The 13,382-nt window shown below is 44.4% G+C and overlaps 1 protein-coding gene across 1 annotated transcript in view; it reads left to right on the top strand.

Annotated features, from left to right (window-relative positions):
* The window catches only part of LOC308136162 (copine-8-like), a gene marked incomplete at its 3' end in the record, with an annotated part of 197,687 nt that overhangs the window by 153,499 nt on the left and 30,806 nt on the right, over positions 1-13,382 (top strand). The window contains exons 8-12 of the mRNA XM_080504398.1: positions 4,975-5,078; positions 5,637-5,741; positions 8,979-9,020; positions 10,047-10,122; positions 10,864-10,920. Of these exons, the coding sequence (XP_080360524.1) occupies positions 4,975-5,078; positions 5,637-5,741; positions 8,979-9,020; positions 10,047-10,122; positions 10,864-10,920 (384 nt within the window). The remainder of the gene's footprint in view (positions 1-4,974; positions 5,079-5,636; positions 5,742-8,978; positions 9,021-10,046; positions 10,123-10,863; positions 10,921-13,382) is intronic.

Genomic DNA, 13,382 nt, shown 5'->3' with positions numbered 1-13,382 from the left:
TCCTGCAGTTCATAAACACAAAGCACAAGACTACGGTTCTGAAACAGGGAAGGACGTTGAAAGGGACCAAGGTCTTCATCAATAAGCGTCTTTCTAAAACAAACTGGGACATTGTAAGGGACGCAGGAAACTTGAAAAAACTGGGCAATATTCAAAACACATACAAAAATATTACATTTCAGGCATGTACATGTAAAATATTTATCAAGTTAAAATGGTGGTCATCTAGAGCAGCGGCCCACAACATTTTTTGCGCCATGGACAAGTATGATATCAGACAAAAGTTTCACGGAGAGGCTTTAAAGAGTGGCAGATAAAGACAACACAATAAAATGATACAGCCAACACAAAAACTGTGGTATTTTGTAAATAGAATAATAAACTTGAATCCACAGTGTACTTGTATGTCTTTCTACTTATTTGTATGTTATTCTTCTGTCTCTTCACTGGGCCTTTTCTCCTTTGCAAAGAAACTTTCTAAAGACAACTCATTCTGCTAGCTTATGGGTTTCATGTCAAGGTTTGTGGCTCCCCGCCGACCAACCTCCGACCTCCTAGGTTGGCGGTTGGCGGTCGGCCGGCGGCAGCGGGAGTTTCACGCACCTCGGTGTTTCGAGGGGAGTGCCCCGGTTGGTGAGCTTCCAGAAACCCGCTGGGGCCCCAGCCGTCCTGCAAAGTGACCCCATGTTCCGAGATGGGGGGAGGGTTTGACAACCCTCTGGGCGCTTATTAAATGAGTCTTTAATTCTGAAAAAGAAGAAAAAGTATCTCAATGCGAAACACCATCTATGCAAATGAGCCGGTGAAGTTGACGACCTGATGATGTCATCACGCTCGACCAAATCAGAGCGTTTGCCGGACAAATAGCAAAAGTCACTGCAGTTCCGTGACCGGACAAATATACACTTGGAAAACCTAAATGATCCTTGTATTCAAGGTTTTGAGTGTACAACGCTGGAGGGGGTGTGGCACACCACACGTGTTCAACAGCCAATTAATAGTGTGTGGCTCAATATGACTCGTCCAGTCAAAGGGGTCGAGTCAAGTCCAAGTCTAGAGTCACTGAGCCTAGAGTCCAAGCAAGTCCGAGTCTTTTCTGATTTTGTCAAGTCGAGTCAAAAAGTCGTAAAATCAGGACTCAAGTCCGAGTCGAGTCCAAGTTTCCCATCTCTGCCACCCAGTGCCCCCACTCAGAGGCAACCTCTCCTTCAAGCTGTTTTTGTGCAGCATGCAAAACACCCCAGAGACTCTAAAGATGCTAAAAGGCTCAACGGAGCAGTTGCAGAATTCATCTGCATTGATCAAGTGCCAGTATATGCAGTTGAAAAGGCTGGGTTCAGAAACCTTGTTCAGCAGCTGGGCAAACATTATGACCTTCCCTCAAGGAATTTCTTCATCTACACAGAAATTCTCAAAATATATGAAGGAACAAGGTCAATAATTAGGGCACAGCTGGCAGACAACTCATTTTCTCCTGCACTACAGACATCTGGACAAGCGGAGCTGCGACTTCATACATGGCTGTAACTCTGCAGTTCATTACAGCGTCGTGGGAGATGCAGTCCTGGTGCATTGCAGTCTGACCACACAGCACACACTCTGAAAGAAGCACTGGAAGCTGTCATCATGGACTCCTGGGGCATTGATATGAAGAAAAAAAAAAGTCTGGAATTACAACAGACAATGCTACTAACAAGCACAAGGCATTTTCCAACGACCTCTGGATTCCCTGTTTTGGCCACAATATGTATTTTGTCCAAGAAAGCCATAGAAATTGATCGTGTGGCAAACTGTCTGTCCCTGTTACGTAAGACAGCGTCAGGCTTCACAAGATCAAATAAAATGTCAAGACAGCTGAAGGACAAACAGAAATTCATGATTCATGATGAGCCTACACGGATCTACCTATGATATGGTGGAACGCTTTTGTGAGCGGCAGCAAACAGTCTGTGCTGTTCTGGATGATGGCAGAAAGAAATGGTACCTGATGCCCAAAGACACAGACATGACAACTTTGGAAACAGTGAGGGATGTCCTGGCTCCACTCAGCAATTTCATAGATGCCCTTAGTGGAGAGAAAGAAACAAGTCTCTCATCAGTCCTGCCACTCCTGTGGAAAATTAAAGCCCGTGAAAGATGAGGAAGGTGACGTGAAAAAAGATATGATGACCACAATATTAAAATGGAACTGAACATCTCCACCTACCAAGACCCAAGATTTGAAAGCACATTTGTTACAATGGAAGAGGAATTTAAAGGGGAACTGCTCCTCAAAGCTCACAGAGTTGTGCTTCAAGGGCAGCAGAAAGCAGAACAACGAGAAGATGCAGCCTCGGACTCAGAGCACCAACCAGCAGGTACTGGAGCAAAAAAGAAAGAAAGAAGTGATCTAAAAAGCTTGCTCTGCACAATCATCTCCGAAAAGAGGGGGGGGGGGGGGGGGGGGGGGGGGGGGGGTTGACAGCTTAACAAGACAAGATTCATCCACACTAGAAAAACTAAACACTGAGATGACTGACTATGAACAGTTGAGAGAGATAAGTGCTGCACAGGACCCCCGGGCCTGGTGGGGCAACAGGAGGCTGATCTGCCCACCTGTGCACAGTTTGCAACACAATATAAGTGCATTCCAGTATCAAGCTGGACACCAGAACATGTCTTTAGCACATCTGGAAATATCTTTAGTCCAAGACGTTCTAGATTGAGTTAGGAACGCCTCGATATTCTTGTTTTCTTGGCCAAGAATCTCAACAAGACAAAAAGCCTGAGAGACTCAACACCAGAATCAGCCACCTAAGTAGGTGAGGGGGAGGGGTCGTGGAGCAGGATGCACACCTGAAGCCGCTGATTGAAGCCTTCAGGACCGGGGTCCCAGGCTCTCATCGCCAGATTGTCTCGTTTCCCCTGCGGCACCTGGAATCGGCCCCTCGAGCGTCTTGATTAAGTTCTTTGCTTCAGGTTCGGAATCAACTGAGTGTTCTCACCTCGTTTGGTTCTCTCCAGTCCCGCTGGGCGCCGCTCGGTCCTGCTGGGAGGATCGCCTCTCCATGACACCCACCTCCACTCCTCCTCCGCCACTCGCTGAGGATTGTCGCTCCGCTGGAGAAAAACTTTCAATAAATCATTTTCTTTATCACCCTTCCTGGTTCTGTCGGTGCTTGAATCCTTCACTCCACCGCTCCTGACAGTTCTCAGTGTTATTTTTATGTGTTCTCATTGTTCACCTCGAAATTAATCATTTTTGTTTCTTCACAGTACTGCCCGTTCTAAAATTGTTGAGTGCAATAATAAGATGTTCGTTTTTTGAATTGTATTTTATTTAATTTATGTTGTCTGTTCCAGAGAAAGCTTGTCTTTGTGGTGTTTTATTGACCGATGCAGATAGTTCTAAGATTTTCAGGAAAAAATAAAATCAATAATGACATTTTTTGTGTTCTCTTTTTAAGTATCAAAAAGTATCGAAATACGTGGCGGTATCGGTATCGGTACCAAAATGTTGGTATCGTGACAGCACCAGTATGACCGCTCATCCACCATGACACTGTTTGAAAGGAGTCATTAACCATGTGATGACTCTCAGCCGTGACGCCATTTGAAGGCGTGACAATGGTTCAGAACGCGATGGAACCTGGAACAGACTGAACGTGGTCAGATTGACCTCAAAGTTGATACGTCATCGCCCGGCCATCTTCACAACCATATGACTCTTAATCATAATGCCAATATTTACCATGTGTGCTAATTAGCATGTGTGCTAATTAGCATACACGCTAAGGAGCACACACGCAGCACGAGAGTCCATATATGATCACTGGTCTAAAAGCTCCATCTTGGAAGCCGTTCTGAAAAAGTTGGGTTTCCGGTGGCTCGGTGCACCGCTGTAGTGTAAACTAACACCCAAGGAGCAGAGAGAGGGAGCAGGGAGAGGGAGCAGGGAGCAGGGAGCAGGGAGCAGGGAGCAGGGAGAGGAGCAGAGAGAGGAGCAGAGAGAGGGAGCAGGGAGAGGGAGCAGGGAGCAGGGAGCAGGGAGCAGGGAGCAGGGAGCAGGGAGAGGGAGCAGGGAGCAGGGAGCAGGGAGCAGGGAGCAGGGAGCAGGGAGCAGGGAGAGGGAGCAGGGAGCAGGGAGAGGGAGCAGGGAGAGGGAGCAGGGAGCAGGGAGAGGGAGCAGGGAGAGGGAGCAGGGAGAGGGAGCAAGGAGAGGAGCAGGGAGAGGGAGCAGGGAGAGGGAGCAGGGAGCAGGGAGAGGGAGCAGGGAGAGGGAGCAAGGAGAGGAGCAGGGAGAGGGAGCAGGGAGAGGGAGCAGGGAGAGGGAGCAGGGAGCAGGGAGAGGGAGCAGGGAGAGGGAGCAAGGAGAGGAGCAGGGAGAGGGAGCAGGGAGAGGGAGCAGGGAGCAGGGAGAGGGAGCAGGGAGAGGGAGCAAGGAGAGGAGCAGGGAGAGGGAGCAGGGAGAGGGAGCAGAGAGAGGGAGCAGGGAGCAGGGAGAGGGAGCAAGGAGAGGAGCAGGGAGAGGGAGCAGGGAGAGGGAGCAGGGAGCAGGGAGAGGGAGCAAGGAGAGGAGCAGAGAGAGGAGCAGAGAGAGGAGCAGAGAGAGGAGCAGGGAGAGGGAGCAGGGAAAGGGAACAAGGAGAGGAGCAGAGAGAGGAGCAGGGAGAGGGAGCAGGGAGAGGAGCAGAGAGAGGAGTAAGGAGAGGAGCAGGGAATCTCTGCCGACAGCGTGTCAGAAATTTGCCATTTTTTGCACTTTCATGTCAGATTGTTTGCCCACATTTCCATCGTACTCTGACGTGCGCCAGACCTCTGCCTGCAGCACATTCCACAGTGTGTGTGTGTGTGTGTGTGTGTGTGTGTGTGTGTGTGTGTGTGTGTGTGTGTGTGTGTGTGTGTGTGTGTGTGTGTGTGTGTGTGTGTGTGTGTGAGGACCCATTCAACGCCGCTTGCTGCTTTCATTCATGTTGTGTTTCTTCTGCTACTCAGGAGTCGGTGCTGCTCCAGTTCTGTGGCAACAAGCTGGACAAGAAAGACTTTTTTGGAAAATCCGATCCCTTCCTTGTCTTTTACCGCAGTAATGAAGACGGATCGTAAGTTGACAGGCTGACACGTCGTACACCGGGACATCAATTTGTTGAATTAACCAACGCACCTGTCTTGATGTCACACTCAGCAACACATGAAAGCAGCATATGGAGTGTTAGCCGGATCTTTCATGCTCCAGAAAGTCCCAGAGAGCAGATATAAGAGCTGAACCGCCTATATGACGTTACATAAGGCTCTGTATGCCTTCCATCCTCTGAGAGACCGAGCACTGTGGGGATGAGCACAGACAATCACACTACGGAGCTGACAGGGAGAAGATAAAGGGAGAAAGGATGGATAAGATGGAGTTAAGTGTAGTCTGTGTGTGGAGATTGCACTTTCTTTGCCCTGCAGATGCTTTTATTCAAGCCACTTCACACATTCTCTCTTAGTGCAGCCGAGTATTTACTGATGCAGCATAAATGTTCTGCTGCAGGCTTTAACAGCAGCAGGCTGCTCTAACAAAGACAGTGCATTAAGAAAAGAATGGGTTTTCACTTACTGTAAATGAGAGACACGTGCATGCCTGGTTATTCACCGGGGGTGAATGTGTTCTGTCTCAGGTACACAATCTGCCACAAAACAGAGGTGGTGAAGAACACTCTGGACCCCGTGTGGCAGGCCTTCAAGATCCCCGTCCGGGCGCTGTGTAACGGAGACTATGACAGGTACAGTAGCAACACACCAGCATCTTACAGCCGCCTTCAGCGGCACAGACAGAACACAAACCCACTACCCAGGAATAATGTGATTAACATCAAATCCCAGACAGACTCGGTTTTAGGATCAATTCTGTTGTCAAACTTTCAAAACATTTCCAATGAAGAACAATATGAAATGTGTTAACATACAGCTTATTTGAACTGAACTTCGTGGATAAAGAATGCCTCCAAAATCAAACTGAATGAACTGATTGAAAATGAAAAGTAAATAAGATTTGAATTTCTTCTTACCTGAGCTGAAGAGTCTTGATGGTTTGAGTGAACAGTGAAGACAACGTGTCTTATTTCCATTTTTACTCTTCTGCTTCCACAAGCTTTCTTGCCGGTTTCAAATCAAGTTACTTTGTTCAGTTTGTACATTTTGTATTGTTTGCGTATTGTATAGTTTGGTCAGTTTGTGCAGTTTTTCACAGCCGTTTTGTGTGTAGTGGTGAAAACACACACACACACACACACACACACACACACACACACACACACACACACACACACACACACACACACACACACACACACACACGCACGCACATCATACAAACGTACTGTACAACATTTTTATTTTTTGTCAAGTGTTGAAAGTACAGTACAGTTATTTGTAAATAAATTGTTTACACAATATCAAAAGTCCTTCCTCAGTGTTGTTTTTGTTGTTTTATAGAAGGAAAACACTGTTCAGATGTTTGAGGTATCACTAAAGCAAATAATATTAACGTCAAAGTCACTGTTCTGCTTTACATGTTTCTTTTCATAAAAAGCTCGTTTTCTCAGTGTTTTGGTCAAAAACTGGTGTTTTTGGCAAAACCAGCTTATGTTCTTCTGTCGTTTTCTAAAGAACGGAAAAGGGTAGAAAGAAACCTGTTTTTTTCCTGATGAAAGAAGAGAGTTTACTATTTCTCTTGGTACTTTCCGTGTTTACATGGTCATAGAGCACAGTATTCTGTGGGTCTTGAAATATCGGTCAAAATGCTTTAGAACAGCTGGCAGTGTTTGGGCTCTCTGCTCTGGAAATAGCTGGCAGCCAATGAGTTAATATAATACTTGGTCTGCATTAAAATCCCAGGGTCACACTCATAACGAACAAACATGAAGACAAAAAAAAAAGAAAACAAACAAACAAACAGTCTGCAACCTCAGCCTAACACAAAACAAATAACCAACATCAAACCTTCCGTGGAAAGTGTCAGTACCTGCTGCTCCATCGGGGTCTGCCCAGCCTGCCTCACTCTGCAGCGCTGATAAGAAGAAGCTTATGCCGTTCATGCAGAAGATGAGAATTCCTATAGAACCAGGCTGAATACAGACAATGTCCATGATATTGGACTCCTTCCTTTCCTGTCCAATTGTCACTTATCAGTTGTCACCTTAGTATAAACTGAGACAGGGGAGAGAGTCGATATGAAGACAAGAGTGTAAGTAATAAATATACATATAGTATATACAAGCAAATAGTCTTAATGTGCTTTCTCCCTCTGCAAGAAACACAATAAATACAAATGAAGAACAAAAAAACTGCATCCATAGAACTGCTACCCCGGACGACTCGTCCACAGAGGGACAACAACTCATCCATGGATGAGATTTCAGACTTTTTGGGAGAAAATAAATCCTGCACATTGTAGTTTTACATATTATTTCTAATTGATGTGTTTCATATATCTAGTATATGTGCATATATATTTAGTTTGATATCATATGGCTTTTTATCTCACAATGAGTGGTCTTCTTTATGAACATGACGCCCGCCACAGAAACTTCAGCACAGCTGTCTGCTTCACATGCTAATGACTTTATCAGTCAAATCTTAATCACGTTTCTCATTTAAAGTCGCTATCGGAAGACGCTGTTACGTGCTGCACATGACGCTTCACTCAAAGCAGTCAGCTGGAAGCGGCGTCCTCCCGTTCCGACATCGAGACACGACAACGTCTTTCCACTGTTACAAAGATATATTAGTCCTGAGCTCCATGTCAAAACTTCTCCACTTGTAATCCCGCAGTTTTTTTTAAAACCAGTGTTTAAAGTCGGCACTATTGTTACTGGCGTAATGATATTGTGGTTATGGGCGCTGCGTTTTAGTCACATGTAAGCTACTGGTCCAACGGGAGAGCGCAAAACATTCAAGATGGCGGCGCCCAAAATAGATCTTACGGCAGATCAGAGGAGGAAAAACATGACAAAAACCTTTAATAAGCCATCAAAAGAAGCAATAATGCTGAAAAAACATGTAATGTCACTACTGTAGGAGCCCCGCAGCTCGTTCACGTGTCAGAAAGCAGCTTCCGACACATTAACTAACACCTGAACGCATCACCGCCGTCATCTATGAAGTAACGTTTTAACTTTATTATTGTGTCAAATATATTAATATATCTTATGTTTTTGTGTCAGATACAGTTAGTAATCATTCCAAATGTGTTAAATACTCTACTTAATCCAATCCTTCAAATCAATAATACTGAAAAAAATACCATGGACGAGTTGTCCAGTATCCTGTGGACAAGTTGTCCAGAACCCTGTGGACGGGTTGTCCAGAATCCTGTGGACAAGTTGTCCACGCACTGACTTATATAGTCTGTTTAGCTCGTGTCGTGTCATTTTAAATGTCAGCGTTTTGAAATGGCAAAGATGTGAGTTCAAATGTCAGATTGCTGTCTTGTGCAGAGAACCATGTTTAGTGAATTTAATAAAGTGCTATTTTAAATGTCAAAATATGTGTAAAGCCAAAAATGTGTATCTAGTTTTGGAGACATAAGAAGAAGTTTTGCTGTGTGTCATTTTAAATAATTGTTTTGTGCCTGTCACTTTAGTGTGTTGGCAACTGGAGAAAACTGAAAACCAGAGGACAGTCAATGAGGCGTACATGCATTGGCTGTCATCCCAGCTATATTAGACAGCAAATTTAATTTACAGCAAATGTTAAAATGTATATTTACAGTGACATGTCACAAATTTTGTACAACATCCGTGTAAAAGTCCACATGAAAGTCAAACAGAAAACTTTGATCTTCCAAAAGCCCTGAGATCCACTCAGCACTTTATAGCACAATATTCTAATAATGAACTTCAAATGACTCCTGAAGAGGATCTGATGGCCATTCTTTAAAGTAGAACTCTCAATCTACAGTAAATCTACAGTGCTTTTTTCCCCTCCTTCATCCATTCATCCTCTTTTTCTTTCTCCAGGAGCATCAAGGTGGAGGTCTACGACTGGGACAGAGACGGAGGGTGAGAGAGCAATGCAGGTCTTCTTTTAAATAGTAAAGTGAAAATGTGTTTTACACTGCACATTGTGATGCTCGGCACTGAAGAGATACTTGGGCCTGATTTAGTGAGATCCTGTAGGAAACATGATAAACTGCTCACACTAATGAAACTGTGTGTGTGTGTGTGCGCGTGTGTGTGTGTGTGTGTGTGTTCTCCAAATACCAAAAACCTGTAAATAGAACTTGCCCCACCAACCACTCACTCTGGGGTTCAGTGCCTTGCCCAAGGCAAGACACTGTCTGCCTACTGCCATCTCTGTCTGCCTACATGCTGAAGAGCAATGCAGGTCTTCTTTTAAATAGTAACAGACAGAGATAGTAACAGACAGAGATGGGAATCAAACCTGCAACCTTCCGATCTACCAGCCGAGCCCTGCTGTCTCCCATGTGATGACCTGTGTGTTGACTGCAGAATAAGAGCATCAGTGAAATCATGTGACAACGTGATGAGTCAAATGAGCGTCTTCTGTGCGTTGACGTCCTCCAGGCAGCTGATGGGCGGAGCTCTGAACCCCACAAGCACCAACCGATAGCGTGGAGTTTGATGTGTTGCTGGTGAAAGTCATGATACATGTTGAAGCATTACGGCAAATCAGAATCTGACCCAAAAAGACAACGTTAAAGATGGTATGTCATAAAGTCAAACCTGTGAGAAAAATAAATGAGCGAAAGGAAATAGAGGCAATTCAAAAAGATTTTAAGAACTAAGAAGGTCTGACAGAGAATTTCTCATAATGAATTCCATTAACGTGCAGCTCTGGGAAGACTTTTGGGATTCCACTCGGTCCTCTGATGGAGCACAAACTATCAGAGACTTTAATTCACATGGCTGATGGTCGGGTCTTCTGCCCCCTTCTTGTTCACTTCACGGACAGTTTGTGAGGAAGAACATGAACGTCTGTTCCTGTCACACAGGCTGTGACTGGACTGGACCTGCTCACTTTCTTCTCCGTGATGCAGGAGAAGCTAACACTGTTTGTTCTTCCAGCCACGACTTCATCGGACAATTCAGCACCAGTTACAGAGAAATGTGCAGGAGTCAGTCACAGTTCCACATCTATGAGGTGAGACATGCACACGCACTCGTTCATCAGTAATGACTGACAGCTGGAGGCTTTTACTTTGAAAGTGGAAGCTCTGGTTTTAATGATGTTGATGAAACACAGACCTACGTACAGCATGTTCGTCAGCTCCACATTGAATTCAGACCACGGTGTGAACATGTGCTCCTGTTTGGATCAGTGTTTTCTGGATCTTTCCTCGAGGTGAACTGATTCCATCCTCTGGAGTTTCACTTCTATGTTGGGAAGTCCCACATGTTTCTCTGGAAAGTTTTTATTGATTTAGTAGTCATCAATAAATCAATGCAAAATACTTCTTCTGCTTCTGTTCAGCACAGAAAACCCTGCAGGAATGCGACACTGATTCTTCTCTTTCCTTTGAGTCTGGTCTCTCAGGTCCTGTGGTTTTATTTGGGACCAGCAGAAAGTGTTTTTCCAAGAATCTTTGTTCATTCACAAAGTTGTTCTTTATCATTTTTTATCATATTTTCACTCATTTGACTGTATGTTTGCTGCTTTAAACAGTTTTCTGACCTGCTACTTTTACAGAAAACCACATATCGTACATTTCTGAAGGGAAGGGAGGCTCGAGAAGTGTTGTCAGAGTCAGTCTTAATCCAAATCAGCATGTGTCCTTAGGCTGTGTTCACATTACATACTGATCTTTTAAATAAAGGCGTAACTAGGACACACATAATGCATAACTGAAGCAACAAGCCCATTTAAGTTGAGATTTGTCCACAGGTGTTAAATCCGAAGAAGAAAGGGAAGAAGAAGAAGAAGTACCTGAACTCCGGAACGGTGAGTGTCATTCAGACTCAACCTCGTTTCCACCGCTCCACCTCGAGCTACATTTATACGTTTAGACTTCCTGTTTATTCCCAAATATGTGCGTGGGGTTTCATGTGATCGTCTCAGATGGATTTTTTTAGTCAGATGTCAGGATCCTTTAAAAGGCATCCTGTTTATACTCGCCTCAGCCCTCAGTGGGCTGATTTGGTCTGCTTCAGCCACATTCACAAGCTTCCACATGCATAACATCAGCTTTTACCACGGCTATTTCCATCAACTGTTCATCTAACTCAATGCCAGAAACATTAAACTTGGTTTAATGTTTAATGATGAATTAGCCGCCTGCCCTTGGACGTTTCTTCGACCTGTTCTTGTTCCATTAATGTGCTGTAAAGGCTCCCGATATGCCAAAAGTTTGGAACATGTCCAGTCTGTCATAGAGACTCCCAGAAATTCCCAATCACATCACAAAACACCGTCACAGCCTGTTTCAGTCCCAGAAACCAGACTGAACTCTGTCTAGAGACGAGCCAATGTAACTGCAATCATTTATCCAAAAGTCCGCAGATTTGATCAAGCTTTTTCGGCTTATCAGTGTTTTGTACTTAAAGTCTCCGATAATCCTTCAAAAACTTTATTTGAGCACATGATGTTTCTCGTTAAGGCCTCTTTCCTTGGCCGTTGTCAAATTTGTGTCTTAATTTATGTGTTCACTCATTTGTGATTAGAGTTTGCGTAGTCTTCCTGTATGTAGGTGCATTTTTTCGCTGGGTACTCCAGTTTTCTCCCGCGTGTTTGAAGTGAGCTGGTGACTCTACAAGGTGTAGGGATTTCTTTCCTCATAAGGATCACGTGGTACCATTTATGTAGTGAGTTTGGGCAAAGGGCACATACTATGTTGGGTTTTAGTAGTTTGGCTATCGATAATGATTAATAATTATCAAAGCTAGTTGCACCACCAATTCGAAATGGTCGTCCTTGCCCTTGTGACCAGTCGCCTGGACAACTGTAATTCACTTTATTTTGGCCCGAGCCAGTCCTCGATTCAGCGCCTTCAGATGGTACAAAATGCAGCTGCACGACTGCTCTCAGGAGCATCACGATATGATCACATCACTCCTGTGCTGGCATCTCTTCATTGGCTACCTGTTGAATTTAGAATACATTTTAAAATCCTCTTGTTTGCTTTTAAATGTCTAAATGGATTAGCTCCTCCTTATTTGTCAGAGTTGATTTCCCTGCACACTCCTGTCCGAGCTCTGAGGTCCGCGGAACACCATCTTCTAGACCATCCCAGGCCTCAGCGTAAGAGCAGAGGGGACCGAGCCTTCGCTGTAGCCGGCCCTAAATTGTGCAATTCTCTCCCTTTACATACAAGAACTGCAACATCTTTGGAGAGTTTCAAGCGCTCGCTGAAGACTCACTTTTTTGCACTGGCCTTCGGCACGAGCTGAGCTGAGCATTTTTCTCATGTTGATTTTATTTTTTCTATTTGTATTAAATGTTGATTGTTTTATTTTATGGTTCTGTACAGCACTTTGGGGCAGTGGCTGCTGTTTGTAAATGTGCTCTATAAATACATTTGACTTTGACTTTGACCACCTGTTTAACAGGAATTGATAGCCAATTCACTATATCAGTCTCAAAAGCAATGGCAGCTGGTGATGAATTTCTCAAGCAGGTGAGAATTAAATACAGTGTGTTTATATTTCAAATATTTGTATAGTTTTTTTTTTTAAAGCAAACAAAAAATAACAATAAATTAACAATATACAATAACAAAATAAACAGCAGTGTTGGGCAGTTACATTTCCATGTATTTAATGGCAGAGAAAAAGCGGCATTGTGTACAATAAACAATAGCAGAAAGAAGTGTAACCTGGTTGATAAAAATGCATTTGCCCCACCCTCCTCCTACCCCAACTTTTCAAAACTAAATAAAATGAAACTAAGGCACCACGTTTCTGATTTAGCGAGCGGTGAGGCAAGGCAAGCCCCACAGAACCCGGCGGTGGATTGTGTTGTTCAAATACACTTAGTGATCCTTCCAAATGTGTATTAAAAATCGCTTCTGAGCCGCTGTCCCAGTTGAGTTTGGACAAGTTGCCCGGAATCTCATGGACGAGTTGTCCGGATTTGCAGTTTTATGGACGAGTTGTCTGGAGATGAGTCGTCCGCAGATGAGATGTCTGCGCACTGTCTGTGGCAGAGCTAACGTTGGTTTACAGGTTGATCACTGCTCCTAATATCATTATCTATAGAACTCAATCACTGTAACAGAACCAACACATCTTCATAAAGTTAAACAGTTCTATCATAGCATCAGGTTTAACTAATCTCAGGTAAAGCCCAGTTGTTGTTCCCACTTCCTTGAAGGAGTTCAGTTGTTGTCCTGCTGGAGGGAAGCTGGTGTCTTCTCCTGTAGTTAGCACCTCCTGCTAACTGTGGTTGCTGGTTCTGCAGGCTGAGGA

This window comes from Blennius ocellaris, assembly GCF_963422515.1.
Source record: "Blennius ocellaris genome assembly, chromosome: 11".
NCBI classification, from domain to species: Eukaryota; Metazoa; Chordata; class Actinopteri; order Blenniiformes; family Blenniidae; genus Blennius; species Blennius ocellaris.
The sequence above is the reverse complement of the archived record's forward strand: the minus strand, read 5'-3'. Positions and strand labels throughout refer to the sequence as shown.